Source organism: Mobula birostris, chromosome 16 (assembly GCF_030028105.1).
Source record: "Mobula birostris isolate sMobBir1 chromosome 16, sMobBir1.hap1, whole genome shotgun sequence".
NCBI classification, from domain to species: Eukaryota; Metazoa; Chordata; class Chondrichthyes; order Myliobatiformes; family Myliobatidae; genus Mobula; species Mobula birostris.
Window position 1 is genome coordinate 6,704,472 of NC_092385.1, and position 18,256 is coordinate 6,722,727.

General features: G+C 48.0%; 1 protein-coding gene across 9 annotated transcripts in view; it reads left to right on the top strand.

Annotated features, from left to right (window-relative positions):
* Nucleotides 1–18,256, top strand: part of LOC140210964 (plexin-A1-like) — a 464,700-nt gene that overhangs the window by 101,241 nt on the left and 345,203 nt on the right. For all 9 annotated transcript variants that reach the window (XM_072280256.1, XM_072280262.1, XM_072280263.1 and 6 more), the window contains one exon: nt 9,113–9,295. In XM_072280256.1, coding sequence (XP_072136357.1) covers nt 9,113–9,295 — 183 coding nt within the window. The remainder of the gene's footprint in view (nt 1–9,112; nt 9,296–18,256) is intronic.

An 18,256-nucleotide genomic window follows, 5' to 3' on the forward strand; every position in this document is an offset into this window, starting at 1 on the left:
TCGAAGGGCCTGTGCTATCTATGTTCTATTTTTTTGGTTCTGTCACCTACACTGCGCACCTCCCCCGTGATCTGATGTGTGTGTCAGCGATATTGAGTCACAGAGATGCAACAGAGATACTGATCCTTCAGCCCATTGGCATTCATTCACACTGGTTGTGCACTGATCCTATTTAATTCTCCACCCCCCCCTCCCCGTTTCTACCCCTCACCTATGTTCTAAGGGCAATTTACAGGGGCCACTTGACCCGAAACCCCACACACGCCTCTGGAATGCGGGAGGAAGCTCGCCGAGTCACCGGGAGAGCACAAAAACTCCACACAGACAGCGCTGGAGTTTAGCGACACAGAGAGCCATCAGGCAGCTGTCACCCCCACCACTCTCCCTGCCTCCTCATCCTCATTGTGTGGGCCTGGGGCTGAAGGCTGTTGCCTGGACTGGAGGGCAGGAGTTCTCAGGAGAGGCCGGATAGACTGGGACTGTTTTTCCCATGTCATCGCTGATTAGACGGACTCTGAAAACCTGTGCTCGTCCGTCAATCATACTTTCTTTATTCTTAAGCTAAGATTAGCTTCATTAGTCAAGTGTGCTTTGGAACAGCGGAAGGTGTCGTCTGCGCCATTGACCAGCTCAGTCCAAGGATGGGCTGGGGGCAGCCCACAAGTGTTGCCGTACTTCTGGCGTCAAAGTACAAAGTAAATTTTATTACCAGAGTGCACATACGTCACCACATACAACCCTGGGATTTTTCCTTCTGTCGGCCTACTCAGCAAATCTATAGAATCTGTAAACAGGATCAGTGAAAGATCAACCAGAGTGCAGAAGATAACGAACCGTGCAAATATACGTAGCAATTAATAACGAGAACATGAAATTACAAGATAAAGTGTCCTTAAAGTGAGATCAGTGGTTGTGGAAACTTCTAAATGGATGAGTCTCTCGTTCGAGAATTGAGGGATAGTAGGTGGTGCGAGCTCCTGTACCTTCTACCCGATGGCAGCGGTGAGAAGAGAGCGTGGCCTGGGTGGTGAGGACCTTGGATGGTGGATGCTGCTTTTCTATGGCAACTCTTCATGTAGATGTGCTGAATGGTTGGCAGGGCTTTGCCTGTGATGTACTGGGCCTTTTGTAGGATTTTCCCATACCAGGCAGTCAATACACTTTTCACTACACATCTATAGAAGCTTGTCAAAGTTTATGACGTCATGCCAAGCCCCCACAGACTCCCAAGGAAGGGTTATTATTGCAATGTTGTGCTTTCTTTGCAATTACACTCATTTGATGGGTCCATGTTCGCAAATTACAAGACCCAACCTATTTTTTATTTACCAAACTATAAAACTTTATCTACACAAAAAACACACAAAGCATAAACATCAAGTGTTTACAAAACAGTGAACGAATTCAAATTAAAATAAGATTATTACCGTCTATATAACGGTCAATTCCGTGGGGGGCCCACTGTACCTATTGTGACTGCATGCCCCAAGGACGCCTGGGCACGGGCGTATTCCTGGAAGAGGGGCAGGCAGTTGGCCCTGGCAGAGCTCTCGACTGTCTGCCACCTGGGCCCGTGAATGGACATCTTGGCTAGGCCCAGGAGCAAGCTCAAGAGCAGATCCTGTGAGTGAGCCCCCCCCCCCCCCCAGTCCTTTTCTCTGGATCACCTGGGGGAAACCAGTGAGGTCATGGGGAGGATGTCTGAACTCCTTACAGGCAGGGGCAGGAATTGAACCTCAACCTTACAGCTGGCGCTGTAGAACGTTACACGAAGTGTGCCGCCCCTTGTTCTCCCTGAGCACGAGGAGAGCAGCCTGCCCCTGCTTGAAAGTTTGAACAAAGAAATGACATTTCTATACAGATATTGACTGGCTAGTTGGATATAGATGTTGATCTATCGGTAACCCTGTGCATGTTCACATCTGATATTGGCATAATCAATCACTAAACCATACTTTGATAATACCGGTATTAATAACTAATAGTGGGCTCTTGGCTAAGTGGTTAAGGCATTCGACTAGCAACCTGAAGGTCGTGAGTTCGAGCCCCAGCTGAGGCAACGTGTTGTGTCCTTGAGCAAGGCACTTAATCACACATTGCTCTGCGACGACACTGGTGCCAAGCTGTATGAGTCCTAGTGCCCTTCCCTTGGACAACATCGGTGTCGTGGAGAGGGGAGACTTGCAGCATGGGCAACTGCTGGTCTTCCATACAACCTAGCCCAGGCCTGTGCCCTGGAGAGTGAAGACTTTCCAGGCGCAGATCCATGGTCTCGCAAGACTAATGGATGCCTTTAAATTAAATAACCAATAGAATCTGTGTGCTAGAGGCCAATGACGGACATGAGATTCTGCAGATGCTGGAAATCTTGAGCAACACACACAAAATGCTGGAGAAACTCAGCAGATCAGGCAGCATCAATGGAGAGAAATAAATAGTCGACATATTGAGCCAAAACTCTTCAGGACTAATAATATCTCAGAATTTGTAAAATAACTGACCAATAGTAAAGGCTGTCCTAGAATCCTTGGTTTGCATTCTTCTGTTGTTGTGGTATGCTAACTGGCTCTGGTCCCCTGCTCTGCAAAGTGGAGCTATGCTCCTAAGAACCTCTCTTGCCTGGGTTGACTGCACGCCGTCTGTAAACTACTCCTGCCTCCATACATTCGTAACCCTTGCCTTGCCATACTTTCCACACCGGGAGCGAAGGCGGGTGTGCAGTGAGGATTGAATGCAGGTCTCTGGTGCTGCGAGACAGCAGTTTTACATGATGTGCCACTGTGACACCATAGGAGCCTGTGAGGAGGGGCATGAGGGTTCTCCTCTTACCCCTTCTCACCTGCCTCTGGTGCCCACCCCTCCTCCTTCCCTTTCTCCCATGCTCCATTCTCCTCTCCTACCAGAGTTCTTCAGCCTTTCCCCTTCCACCTATCCTTCCCCTTCCCTACCGGCCCCCTCACCTATCACCTGTCAGCTTGCACTCTTTCCCCTCAGCCCGACTCCTTAATCTCACTTCTTCCCTGGTCCTTTCCATTCCCCATGACGAGTCTCGGCCCGAAACATCGACTCTTTATTCTCCGGCATAGATGCTGTCTGACTTTGCTGCGTCCCTCTGGCGTGTGTGTGTGTGTTAGCTTAGGTGCCCGTGCGTGTGTATGTTGTTCCACGGGGAGGCTGCACCAGTGGGTCGCCGAGCTCCTGGCTTGTCCACTGGGTGGTCTGCTTGCCTTGAGCTTCACCATCTGCTCAGAAGGAGCAGCCCCACAGTGCGAACACACAACACAGCATGGAGAACCATGTCAGCCACTCATCAGTATGCATAAATCCACTAATTAACATCGAATCCTTGTTACCGCTGCTCCGAATATATTCCCCTGTTCCCTGAAGTAGCTTTTTTTTGAAACTTAAAAAGCTTTTGTATGTTAGCGTGTTTCTCCATCGAGGGATGGGGGCATGTAGGTCAGGAAGATCCCAAGCCAAGGCCTGATTGGTTCATCATTGATGCTAATGGTTACAGGGAGAACCTATTGCCAGAATTAAAACGCGCGCGCGCACACACACACACAGAGTCTCTCCCTGTCACTGTCTGTGCTTGTCTCTATCTCTCTGTCACGCACACACACAGTCTCTCCCCGTTACTGTCTGTGCTTGTCTCTATCTCTCTGTCACGCACACACACAGTCTCTCCCCGTTACTGTCTGTGTTTGTCTCTATCTCTCTGTCACTCACACACACACACACACACACACAGTCTCTCCCTGTCACTGTCTGTGCTTGTCTCTATCTCTCTGTCACGCACACACACAGTCTCTCCCCGTTACTGTCTGTGTTTGTCTCTATCTCTCTGTCACACACACACACACACACACACACACACACACAGTCTCTCCCTGTCACTGTCTGTGTTTGTCTCTCTCACTCTCTCTCTCTCTCTCTCTCTCTCTCTCTGTCTCTCTCTCTCTCTCTCTCTCTCTCTCTCTCTCTCTCTCTCTCTCTCTCTGTCACACACACACACACACACACACACACACACACTCTCTCTCTCACAGACACACAAACACCTCTGCAGGGTTGGGGGTAGTCTGCCATTGTGTGGGATTGTTTTGGTGATTTGAACGTAAATGTGAGAGCACGCTGCCGGCTTCCTACAGCACAGAGACAAGGTCTGATCTGGTTGAGGGCTTTAGAGCCGTGGAGGGTATTTGTTAGGGAGCGTCTTAGGTTGGTGGGAAAAGAAATCAAAGCTAAACACGGTGGAATGAAACAAGGAAGCAAAAGTGTAAATCAGTCGTCTGGGTCTGTGTCTGGGGGTGGGGTGTGTGTGTATTTCTGTGTCTGCATGTGTGGGATATCTTCCTCCTTCTTCCCACTGGCCTGCCCTCCATTCCCCTACCCCCAGTCCTCCCCTCCATTCCCCTAACCCCTAACCTCCCCTCCATTCCCCTACCCCTTGGGATTCCCTCCCATTCCCCTACCCCTTGGGCTCTGCTCCATTCCCCTACCCCCCCCCCCACCTCCCCTCCCATTCCCCTTTCACTTGGGCTTCCCTCCCATTCCCCTACCCCTTGCTCTTCACTCCCATTCCCCTACACGCCCGGCTTCCCCTCCATTCCCCTACCCCCTGGCCTCCCCTCCCATTCCCCTTCCTCTCAGCCTCCCCTCCATTCCCCTTCCCCTCAGCCTCCCCTCCCATTCCCCTTGACTTCTGCCTCCCCTCCCATTCCCCTACCCCTCGGGCTTCACTCCCATTCCCCTTCCCTTCAGCCTCCCCTCCATTCCCCTACATCCCCGGCCTCCCCTCCATTCCCCTACCCCCTGGCCTCCCCTCCAATCCCCTTCCCCCTCGGGCTTCCCTCCCACTCCCCTACCCCTTGGGCTCCCCTCCATTCCCCTTCCCCTCAGCCTCCCCTCCATTCCCCTTGCCTTCTGCCTCCCCTCCCATTCTCCTTCCTCTTGGCCTCTCCTCCCATTCTCCTTCTTGATTAGTAAGGGTGTCAAAAGTTACTGGGAGAAGGCAGGAGAATGAGGTTGAGAAGGATAGTAAATCTGCCATGATCGAATGGTGGAGCAGCCTTGATGGGCTGAGTGTCTGCTCTATCTCTATACTCTTATGGAATAGAATCATTAACCTTGTGAGCCCTTCAGACGATCAGCTTGTTAACTACCTACCCTGTGCTGAATACCCTCACCTGTTAAGGCCTCAATACATAGAGTTCACAAAGAATTTCCTTCCTTCCGTCTTCTGCGGCTCGCACTCCACTTTTACGGGTAGAACTGGGAACTTGAAAGGAACAGTTTCATTGGTCGTGGTCTGGGCCGAATCCCAGGGTACATAAAAATAGCCAGGGTAGAGTTTGCTTAAATAATTCAGGCAGCCTCTGATTACAGAATCCCACAGGCCACAACTCAATCGAGAGGCTGCAATTTCAGCGTTGGCGCTTTCAATTATGAAGAGGGTTCTATCAATGAGACTGAAAGCTCTTTAGTGCGGTGCTGGTGGTTGGTCACCATTGGAAAGTGTCCTGGATGTTAAAAAGGACGGGGATTGCCTCAGCCCTGGCAGGCCTCCCTCTCCTGAGAAGTAGGCCACATCTCCACACTCCACCGGTGCTCCTGTTGTTACTGGGGAGTGGGGTGGAAATCATAGACCCAAGCACAGAAACTTCATGGCCCAGACACTTGCTGGACTCAGTAAAATGATGGCTGTTGCCAGCGTACTGGCAGTCAGGTACAGGCCCGGGTATTGCTGACCACACTCAGGAAGCAAAGCAAACCGGTGTTCAGCCCCACTACTTCATGCCAGCCAAGAGCCCCCACCTGAGCCCATCCGATCGGAACCATCTCTCTGTCTGGGCAGGAGTCTTGGGTCGCGCACCACCAGGTTCATGAACAGTTACTGCTCTGTGACCTTCAGGCTCCTGGACCGATTTCACTCGCCTGAGCACTGAACCGACTCCACAGCCTGTGGACGTGCTTTTGGGGTCTCTGTTGCTCATGTTCTCAACGTCATTTGTTTACTTTTATTTACTATTTGCACGATTTGTCCTCCTTTGCACATTGGATGCTTGTTGGTCTTTGTTTTCTTTCATAGATTCTATTGTACGTCTTTGTTTTCCTGTGGGCGCCTACAAGAAAATGGATCTCGAGGCTGTATATGGCATACGTACTTTGATAATAAATTTACTCTGAACTTTGAAGTAAAAGAGTAAGCTAAAAGTTGAAAGGAAAGTGTTCATAGTTATTCACCACAGAAACAGGTCCTTCGGCCGAGCTGGATGACCTGTCTAAATTAGATACATTCATCAGCGTTTACTTCCTTTCCCTCTGAACCTTCAAAGTTCAGAGTAAATTTATTATCAAAGTGCCTGTGTGTCACCATATACTACCCTGAGATTCATTTTCTTACAGGCAATCACAGTAAATACAAGAAATGCAATAGAATCAATGAAAGATTGCATCCAACAGGACCAGCAGCAACCAATGTGCAAAAAAACCCCAACAAACTGCAAATGCAAATGGAAAGAGAAAAAATGAATAATAATAATGGAATAATAAATATCGAGAACATGAAATGAAGAGTTGTTGAAAGTGAGTCCAGTTCGGTGATGGGGTGAGTGAATAGTCATAGTCATAGTCATACTTTATTGATCCTGGGGGAAATTGGTTTTCATTACAGTTGCACCATAAATAATTATATAGTAATAAAACCATAAATGGTTAAATAGTAATATGTAAATTATGAAATAAGTCCAGGACCAGCCTATTGGCTCAGGGCGTCTGACCCTCCAAGGGAGGAGTTGTAAAGTTTGATGGCCACAGGCAGGAATGACTTCCTATGACGCTCTGTGCTGCATCTCGGAGGAATGAGTCTCTGGCTGAATGTACTCCTGTGCCCACCCAGTACATTATGTAGTGGATGGGAGACGTTGACCAAGATGGCATGCAACTTGGACAGCATCCTCTTTTCAGACACCACCGTCAGAGAGTCCAGTTCCATCCTCACAACATCACTGACCTTACGAATGAGTTTGTTGATTCTGTTGGTGTCTGCTACCCTCAGCCTGCTGCCCCAGCACACAACAGCAAACATGATCGCACTGGCCACCACAGACTCGTAGAACATCCTCAGCATCGTCCGGCAGATGTTAAAGGACCTCAGTCTCCTCAGGAAATAGAGATGGCTCTGACCCTTCTTGTAGACAGCCTCAGTGTTCTTTGACCAGTCCAGTTTATTGTCAATTCGTATCCCCAGGTATTTGTAATCCTCCACCATGTCCACACTGACCCCCTGGATGGAAACAGGGGTCACCGGTACCCTAGCTCTCCTCAGGTCTACCACCAGCTCCTTAGTCTTTTTCACATTAAGCTGCAGATAATTCTGCTCACACCATGTGACAAAGTTTCCTACCGTAGCCCTGTACCCAGCCTCTTCTCCCTTGCTGATGCATCCAACTATGGCAGAGTCATCCGAAAACTTCTGAAGATGACAAGACTCTGTGCAGTAGTTGAAGTTATCCACATCAGTTTAGGAGCCTGACATTTGAGGAGTAATAACTTCCTGAACCTGGTGATGTGGGACCTGATGGTTGAGGGGTAATAACCAGAGAGGATAACTTCAGTTGCTCTATCATTGAAATATTCTCACAACCTATGGACTCGCTTTCAAGGACACTTCATCTCATGTTCTCCACATTTATTGTTTATTTATTTATTATTATTATTTCCCTTTTTTTTGTGTTTGCACAGTTTCTTGTCTTTTGCCCACTGGTTGAAAACCCAAGTTGGTGTGATCTTCCATTGATTCTATTAGGGTTACTATCCTATTATGGATTTTTTGAGTATGCCCGCAAGGAAATGGATCTCAGGGTTGCATACGGTGACATATATGTACATTGACCATCGCTGTAAATCTTCACTGCACTTTTTCCAGTTTAGTTGTAACAGTGTGGATAGTCACGGTAGTATAGTGGTTAACACAACGCAGGTTCAATTCCGCTGCTGTCTGTAAGGAGTTCGTACTGTGACCATGTGAGTTTCCTTCCGTGTAGTTAGCAGATAAGTTGATCACAAGGGTGTAACTGGGTGGTGCGGGCTTGTTGGGCCAGGAGGGCCTGTGACCGTGCTGTACCTCGAAATAAGTAACTTCCCCATAGCAGGGCGACTGAAAGGGAACTCCATACTCCTTACGTGGCCTCACCTGCATCCTGTAGAACTACACCACCACCTCCCAAATTTTATAGTCAAATGTCCTGACTGAGGAAGGCAAGTGTAACAAAAAATCCTGTCTACCTGTGACTCTACTTTCTGGGAACCATGTATTTGTACTGCAGAGGTTCTACAACACCACCTCTCTGCTACCCATTACAGTGCTGGCTTTTAAGACAGCAATGAAGGTCCTCCATCTCTGGCGCTGTTCACGGCTTCCTTCATTCTATCAGTAGTTTCCTTTGTCAGTCGTGCAAATTCCCCGTGGAGTCTCAGGAATGTCATCGTTCTGGGTGAGATTTGGGAATACCGTTGCACTCATTGCTAAAAGGATTCTTCATTGCTGTTTCTGTGACAGTTTTGTTCGACCAGTCGAGTTGTTAGTTGTTAGTCGAGTTGAACCCCCGAACTTGGAGGACCGGTGGGCCACTCTTAGTCTGGCCTCTACCCTTTGACCTGTTTGGTATGGGTAACCCTACCATTTTGCCCGATGCCGGCCCCCTAGGCATGAGTCTACGTAGTAGTAGTAGTAGACCCTCCCAAGAGCCAAAGCATACAGTCAACATAGCTCTCCAGGTCATTGAGGCACGTAAGCTTCCAAGCTCTACGATGAGGTTGCAGTTCTCTTGGAGGACCCCAGAGGCTTGCAATTAAATTAAGTACTCTCTATGGGGCGACCTTGGTGCGGTTGGGTGAGCCGTGTTTGAAGCTCATCGCCGAGTCCTTGGCAAGGCCAGGGTCACTCACCTTTCAAACTGGTGTCACGCTCTGTACATACAGTAGGATCCCAGGGTCCCAGTCCAGGTGGGGTGGTCTGACAGAGTTTGGAGCTTGATTTGGTCGGGCGATGAGGGTGGTGGTCCTGTCAGGCGAATGTATTGACCGTTCTGTTCTTTCACCCCCTCAGCCCTTGCAGATTGACGACGACTTCTGCGGACAAGACTTCAACCAGCCGCTGGGTGGGACAACTCTGGTGGAGGGCATCCCGCTCCTCGTCGACGGAGAGGATGGCATGACGTCCATTGCTGCCTACGACTACAGGGGCCACTCCGTGGCTTTCTTTGGGACCAGGAGCGGGAAGATCAAAAAGGTAAGGCCTCCAGTGATTTAAAGCCTCAAAGCGTAGATTTGTGTCTCTGCTTTACGTCTGGATTTTCAGTTGTGACGGTCCTGGCACAGGCTGGAACAGGTGTACATGCACTCCCCCTCATGAGGGAGTGTGTACGAGGGAGTTCCACGGTTCGTGGTTCAGCTGACCGCAGAAGGAAATGGACATACGAACGATCTTGGCGAGACTGCAGAAGGTGGGGTCTGGGGCCACAGGCAGTCCGCTGGGGGAGACCAGCAGGTCGAGCAGGAAGGAGAAAGGAACTGTTGACGTTTCAGATCCAAGCCCTGCATCAGGACTTGTCTCCTTGTACTTAGACTCAACTCTGTCTGCCCTTGTCCAGATTCACCTTAAACATTTAACCTTTCACCCTTAACCATTAACCTCTAGTTGTTGTCCCACCCAACCTCAGTGGAAAAAGCCTGCTTGCACTTACCCTATCTATACCCCTCATAATTTGTATACCTCTGTCAAAGCTCTGCTTAATCTTCTATGTTCTAGTGAATAAAGTCCTAACATACTCAGGGGAAAAAGGATCAGCGGAAAGGACCCAGTAGGTCAAATGGCCTAATTCTGCTCCTGTGTCTTATAGTCTTATGGTCTATTCAACCTTTCCACATAACAGGTCCCTAAGTCCTGGCAACATACGTGTAAATTTTCTCTGCACTCTTTCAATCTTATTTACATCTTTTCTGTAGACAGGTGACCAAAACGGCACAGAATCCTCCAAATTAGGCTTCAACAATATTTTATACAACTTCAATATAACATCCCATCTTTGACTTATGTAGGTCAGTGCACCAGAAGTTTTCTTTCTAACCCTGTCTGCTGTGATGTCACCCCTTCTCTTCTTCTCCTCTGCCTCATGCCCAGCCCATCCTTTCCTTTCTTCCACGGCCTTCTCTCGTCCCCCATTGTATTCCTTGTTTGTCAGCCCTTGACTGCTTCTGCCCATCACTGCCCATCTTCTCACGTCACCCGCTCTCCCCCACCCACCCACCTGGGCTCACCTGTCACCTGCCATCTCGTACACCTCCCCTCCCACCACTTCCTTGTTCTGCCGCCTTCCCCTTTCCTTTCCAGTCCTGATAAAGGGTCTCAGCCTGAGACATTGGCGGTTTATTCCCCTCCATAGATGCCGCTTGACCTGCTGAGTTAAAACAGCATCACCAGTGGGATTTTTATTTTTAGACGAATGAAGGAGACTCCAATTTTTTTTGTTGCTGGGTTATTATACCCTGGGAATAAGTTGTTGGAGATTTTGGAATCAAACGGAGCTGGTAACCACAATGCTGCAGAATTCCAAAAGCCTGAAATCTGGATACAGTGGACTTGATCCATCGACTTGGGACCTGGGATTTCTCTGGGTCTGAGGGCCGCACAGCAGCACAGCATATAAAGCGGCTGCCGTGACCCGGGTTCAGTCCCGACTTGGGAGCTGTCTGTGTGGAGTTTGCATGTTCTGCCCTGAGACCGTGTGGGTTTTCTCCCGCGCCTAAAGAGGCGTGGCTTCATAGTTTAATTATAAATTGCCCCTGGTGTGTAGTATCTAAAGCGGGGGGAGCTGGTGGGAAAGGGGAGAATAAAGCGAGTTAGGTTGGGGTTAGTGTGAAAGTGGGTGTTTGTTGGATAGCACAGGCCGGTGGGCCGAAAGGTCTTTTTCTGAATTGTCCCTCTTCAGCTTTCCGATCGTTAACTAAAATTCCTGGATTTCGGCCAACTGCGGAGAATAGGCCGAGTTTTAATTCACAGCTATGCTTTGTACACCGTGGGGACTGTGTGTACACCGTGGGGACTGTGTGTACACCTGTTGGGGACTGTGTGTACACCTGTTGCGGCCTGTGCTCTGAGGTACCTGGGTCTGGCATGGAGGAGAAGGTTCCCCAGCTGTGACTTGAAACCGATGTAGCTGGAGGAGGGAGTCTTGGCAAGAACATTGCTGTGGCTCCGTGGGGATGTGAGCTGTCTTCTTGGAATGAGTGATGGGGTTGGACTTCTATCTGGGACCTCCCAAGATGTGTTTTGGTCTCCCTCCGCCTGTCTCCCGCAGTCTCACTGCTGCTGGTTTAACACTTAGGTGTCCGGCTTTCTTCCACTTTGCTGCCAAGACTTTGTGTTGACGGGAGCAGAGAGAGGGAGTGCAGATAATTTGAAGAAATTGGAAACTGGGTGGCTTACCTTGTTTTGCATTGTATTGGACTTGCCCAAGTGCTCGGAATGTGTTTCTGTTGAAAGTTGGCTCTGTGCTGAATGGATGGTGGAGGAATTGCAAGTAAACTGAGTAAAGCGATGTGTATCCATGGCAACTCAGCTGCCTCGTGTGGGGCTGTGAATTTAAACAGCGTGCAGGAATTTGGGAAATGTTTTCGGAATCCTCCCTGGTGTAATTCTCCCACTTGGGCCTTTCTGAGCCACATTTATCTACCTGCTACAACACACTATCGAGGTCCCCTGAGAGATACGTGACGCACTGAGTTATTGCTTTATTTTTAAATGTCTCCAAAGGGATGCTGCTCCCTATGCCGAAAACCCTCAGATTTATGGGAGCTTCTCTACCTCCAACCTCTCTGGTTCATCCGCAGCGTTTATTCTCCACTGCTCATTGACAAGTTTTCATCTGAATCCCAGTTCTGGAATTCTTTTCCTAAGCCTTCCTACCTCCCTTTCCAGCTTTGCAAGCTCAGAATCAGAATCGGGTTTAATATTGCTGACTTGTGTCGTGAAATGTGTTGTTTGGTGGCAGCAGTACAATGCAGTGCATAATAACAAAAGTATTCTGTAAGTTATGATACACCCTGGTTTCCTTGTTGCGTAAGTCTAGGGAAGGCGACCTCCGTCCCCGCCAAACTTGTGAGATTGAAGCGTGCTTGATCCCATCCCAAACCTCAGTCTGTGTGGAAGCTGTGTAATTTGCTATCCCGTTACAAATTAATGCCACAAAATAACAGTACACTGCATACGATTAAAGGAATTATATTTATGAATCTTAACTGAAGTAAAGAAAAGGGGCCATTCTAATTAAACAGACAAATGTGAACAAGTTGGAGCTCATCTTGAACTTCTCTGTCACTCACGCGCTGGGCCCTCGGTCAACGTGAAAGCTCACACCACCTTCCGAACGTCACTCGCAATCCATCTCGAACAAATGGTTCTCCCACCGATCGTATGCTATGATCGGTTCTCTCCAGCGTCTTCTCTCTTCATCTCCTCTCGAACAAAAGAAAACCTCAAGCCTAACCTTAGTGCCCTTCACCAAGAAAACCTCCCGCTAACTGGTTGGCACTCATTCCACGTCATCCCTTATCTCCAGCAATAACCCGAACAGGCTGAAAGCAGAACAAACAGCTTTTACAGAGCTGCTAAATGAAATACCTGCAGTATAACGGTGAAGATGGGAATCAGGGCATTACAGTTACAATCAACAGTGCGAAAAGACAGTAGTGTGGTAGTGTTCGTGGTTTCATGGTCCTGTTCAGGAATCTGTTGGTGGAGGAGAAGAAGGTGTTCCTAAAATGTTGAGTGTTTCCCTTTAGGCTCCAGTACCTCCTCTTTGATGGTAGTAGTGAGAAGAGGGCACGTGCTGGGTGGTGAGGGTACTTAACGATGGATGCCGCCTGTTTGAGGTGTCACTTTGTGAAGATGTCCTGGTTGATGGGGAGACCAGTGCCCATGATGGAGCTGGCTGAGATTACAACCCTCTGTAGCTTTTTCTGATCCTGTGCTTTGGCTTCTCCATAGCATACAATGATGCAACAAGTTAGAATGCTCCCCACGGTACGTCTGTAGAAATTTGCTAGGGTCTTGGATGACATAACAAATCTCTTCAAACTCCGAATGAAATATAGCCACTGAGGTGCTTTCTGCATGATTGCTTCATATGTTGGGCCCAGGAGAGATCTTCAGAGATATTGACACCCAGAAACTTGAAACTGCTTGCCCTTTCCACTACTGACTCCTCGATGAGGACTGGTGTGTGCTTCCCTCATTTTTCCTTTCCTGAAGTCTGCAATCGATTCCTTAGTCCTGCTGGTGTTGAGTGCGAAGTTGTTGTGGTGACAGCACTCAGCCAGCTGACTGACCCATCTAACTCCTGTACGCCTCCTCATCACTGTCTGAGATATTGCCGACAACCGCTGTGTCATTGACGAATTTGTAGATGGCATTTGAGCTGTGGCCAGCTGTGTCAAGGGTGTAAAGAGTAGAGCAGTGAGCTAGGCACACATTATTGAGGTGTATATCTGTTGATTGTCAACAAGGAGGTGTTAGTTCCGCTACGCAATTACTGTTGTCTTTCCCCTCGATAAACACATGAACATAACGAATGGGAAGCAAGTTCCTACCAATCACATGCTCTTCAAGTGTCTAGGTGTGAACATCACCAATAGGCTGTCCTGATTCAACCACGCACTACCTGGTTCACAGCCAAGAACGCTCACCAATGCCTCTGCTTTCTCTGGAGGCTAAAGAAATACAGCATGTCCCTGATATGTTGATGCAACATAGAAGGCATTCTGTCTGGATGCATTGTGGCTAGATGTGGTAACTGATCTGCACATGACTGCAAGAAACTCCAGAGAGAGTTCAGCACATCACAGGAACCAGCCTCCCATCTAAGGGCTCTGTCTATACTTCTCCTTGCCCCAGTAGAGTAGCCAGCATAATCACAGACCCCACCCACCCCAAACATTCTCTCTTCGCCTCTTTCCCATCAGGTAGAAGATACAAAAGCCAGAAGTATTTATCACCAGGATTGAAGGCCAGCTTCTATTACGCTGTTTTCAGGCTCTTTCTTGGACCTCTTGGCCTCACCATCTACCTCGTTATGATTTTTCATTTTATTGTTTGCCCTCACTGCACTTTGGGGGGTGGGGGGTTTAGTTATACTAGCTCAATGAACAGTGTAGTGACTACCTGTATGAACGGTCGCAAGACAATCTTTTCACTGTATCTGTGACCATGATAAACTGAGATCTCAAATGTGGTTCTTGGGATTTGTTGGAACCACTCTCCCAGTCCAGGTGTCACAGCTCCAAGTGCTCCTGTCACCACCAGGATTACTCTGGCTTTAACCTTCCACGTCCTTTCTATCTGCTCTTTCAGGCCCTGCTATTTCTCTAGCTTCTCATTCTTTCTTCCTGATGTTACTGTCATTTGGGATTGCCTCATCTATTACTATTGCTTTGGCCTTTCTTCCTTGGAGCGAGGTTGAGTGAACTTGGCCTTTTCTCCTTGGAGCGATGGAGGATGAGAGCTGATCTGAAAGAGGTGTATAAGGTGATGAGAGGCATTGATCATGTGGATAGTCAGAGGCTTGTTCCCAGGGCTGAAATGGCCAACATGAGAGGGCACAGGTTTAAGGTGCTTGGAAGAAGGAGATGTCAGGGGCAAGTTTTTTTATGCAGAGAGTGGTGAGTGCGTGGAACGGGCTGCCGGTGACGGTGGTGGAGGCAGATACGATAGGGTCTTTTAAGAGACTCCTGGATAGGCACACAGATGATAGAAACGGAGGGCTGTGAAGCAGGGGAGTGTCAGATTGATCTTAATGTAGGTTAAAAGGTCAGCACACCATCATGGGCAGACGGGCCTCTAAGGTACTGTAATGGTATTGTGGTTACAATCCTTTTATTAGTTGTTCATAAAAAAAGAAAAGGGGGCGCAGCAGTGTAATGGTTACTGCGATGCTTCACAGTATAGGTGACGCGGGTTCAATTCCTGCCACTGCCAGTAAGGAGTCTGTACGTTTTCCCTGTGACTGTGTGGGTTTCCTCCCACGGTCCAAAGACGTGCCGGTTGGTAGGTTAATTGGCCATTGTAAACTGTCCAGTGATTAGGCCAGGGTTAGATCGGGGGACTGCTGGGCAGGATGGCTCGAAGGCCCGGAAGGGCCTATTCTGCGCTGTATCTCGATAACAAAAAAAAGCAGTGATTGACTGTTAGGGAGATCTGAAGGAAGAAGGCAAAGAACAGACAAAGAACAAAAAAAAAAATCATAGTTGTCTTATACTGGAAACTAGCTCAAAGCAGACAGATCAGGGAATTCCTTGATTAGAACGGCCTATGGGACAGCGTGATTGATGGTGTGACACAAAAGCTGTAGACAAAAAAAAAAACTACAAAAAATACAGAGCTATCAATACCACGGATTGCTGAAACCCACTGAACACTTTTTACAAACAGGTGATCTCAGAAACATAAAAGCAAGCATAAAGGAAGTTAAACTACAAGAAAAATGACAGTTTGGATCCTAAACCAACAAGCCATTGAAAACCCTGAGCCTCTTCAAAGTTCAAACTAAATGTATTATCAAATGTCACCATTTACCAGGGGTTCCCAACCTGGGGTTCGAGGACCGCTTGGTTAATGGTCGGGGTCTATAGCATAAGAACAGTTTGGAAATCCCTGCCATATACAACCCTGAGATTAATCCTCTTGCAGGCATACTCAATAAATCCATAGAATAGTAACCAGAATAGAAACAATGAAAACTGCACCAACTTGGCCGCTCAACCACTGTGCAAAAGACAACAAACTATGCAAATACGAAAAGAAAGAAATAATAATTAATAAATAAGCAATAATTATGAAGAACATGAGATGAACTTCTTGAAAGTGAGTCCATTGGTTGTGGGAACATTTCAATGATGGGGCAAGTGAAGTTGAGTGAAGTTGTCCCCTTTGGTTCAAGGGCCTGATGGTTGAGGGGTGACCGTTCTTGAACCTGGTGGTGTGAGTCCTGAGGCTCCTGTACTTTCTTCCGCAGCAGCAGGAAGAGAGCATTTCCTGGGTGGTGGGGGTCCCTGATGATGGATGCTGTTTTCCTGCAACAACACTCCATGTAGATGTGATCAATGGTGGGGAGGGCTTTACCTGTGATGGACTGGGCCGTATCCACTACATTTTGTTGGATTTTCCGTTCAAGGGTATTGGTGTTTCCATACCAGGCCATGATGTAGCCATTAAATATACTCTCCACCACACATATATTTTGAGGTTTCTCAAGGTTTTAAATGTTATGCAGAATCTTTGCAAACTCTTAAGGAAATAGAGATGCAGCTATATTTTCTTTGTAATTGCACTTACATGTTGGGCCCAGGACAGTTCCTCCAAAATTATAACACTGAGGAGTTTAAAGCTGCTGATGCTCTCCACCTCTGATCCCCTGATGAGAACTGGCTCATGGACCTCTGGTTTCCTCGTCCTGAAATCAATAATCAGCTCTCTGGTCTTGCTGACATTGAGTGAGAGGTTGTTGTTATGACACCACTCAGCCAGATTTTCAATTTCCCTTGTACACGGTGATTCATCAATGCTTTTGATTTGACCTACAATAATGGTGCCATTTGTAAACTTGAATTTGGCATGGGAACTGTACTTGGCCTCACAGTCATAAGTATAAAGCGACATTCATTAAGATGGCCAATCTTCTATGTCAGTATCCCAGCTCAGCCTCCTGTCTCATGAGTCCACAAGTATCTGCTGCTCCTGGTGTAGCCTCTGCATTGGCGAGACCTGACGCACACTGGGTCTGGGTGGCTACCCATTTTAATTCTGCTTTCCGTTCCCATTGTGGCATGTCTGCCCATGGCCTTCCCTACTGCCAAGATGGGACCACACTCAGATCGGAGGAGCAACCCCTCCTATTCCGTTTGTATAGCCTCCAATCTGACGGCATGAGCATCGATTTTTCTAGCTTCCAGTAATTTCTCCCCCCTGCCCCTTCTCCATTCACCATTTGGGCTCCTCTCTTACCCCTTCTCTTCCTCTCACCTCCCACTGTTTCCCTTCCCGCTTCTCTTTCTCCCGTGGCCTGCTCTGCTCTCCTATCGGATTCCTTCTTCTCCACCCCTTTAGCTCACCGACCTCTCCCCACCACGCTGCTCAATTTATCCCCCTCTCCGTCCACCCATCTTCCCCCTCACCTGCACTTACCTATCACATTCCAGCTTGTACTTGTTCCTTCCCTCCCTCCTCCTTTCCTTTCCAGTCCTGATGATGGGTCTTGGCCTGAACATTAACTGTTTAATCCCCTCGATAGGTGCTGCCTGACTTGCTGTGTTCCCTCAGCACTTTGTGCATGTTCCTCCAAAACTCTACATCTTGAAGAGACTTGGTGACTGAGCCTTCCAGACCAGCTGCGGCTCTGGAGTTAGATATATTGTGGGTCAGCTCCAGCAAATGACAAGGAGGAGATGCAAATGGGTGATGGGAATGGTTTGGGGTAACGATCCCCTCCCGCTTTTCTGCCTCGCCTTTGTGTCTTTTACATAACTGTGTAGAAGTGCATGGTTTGTATCTGTTTTCCCTTCAGCTCGTTCTCCCCTCCAGCTGCCCTATTGGGTCACAGTGGCCCAGTGGTCCTGTTACGAAGTCAATAACCCAGTGCCGAAACTAATAACCAGGAGAGCGCGAGTTCAAATCCCGCTCTGCCAACTCGGGAATCCAGACCTGTGCTCTGTGCAGTAATGAAACTATTGGATTGTTGTACGTAATTAACAGTTGGGGTTCTTGGTTTGCAACACAGTGAGGGAATAATTGATCTTCACATTTTGATTCCAGTTGTCAAATCTCTCTGTAGTCTCCCCCCCCCCCCCTCTTGTATCTGTTATCTGTTGCATCTCCTGATAAAACTGGTACTTCTGCATTTTCAAAATCAGGCCTTTTGATCGATCCTTAATTTAATCAGAATTGAACTTATTATCACTGACTTGTATGGGGGGGGGCATGGAGTTTGATGCTTTTCTTTGAATGGGTCCCATGGTTTTCTGTTTTGTGGCTGTCTGCGGGAAGAGGAATCTCATGCTTGTATCCCATGTACATACTTCGATAATAAATGTACTTCAAATCTGTGAAATTCATTGTTTTGTGACAACAGTACAGTGCAGACATAAAAATTACTATAAATAACAAGAATGTAAATAGAGCACAAAATAGAATCACAAGGTG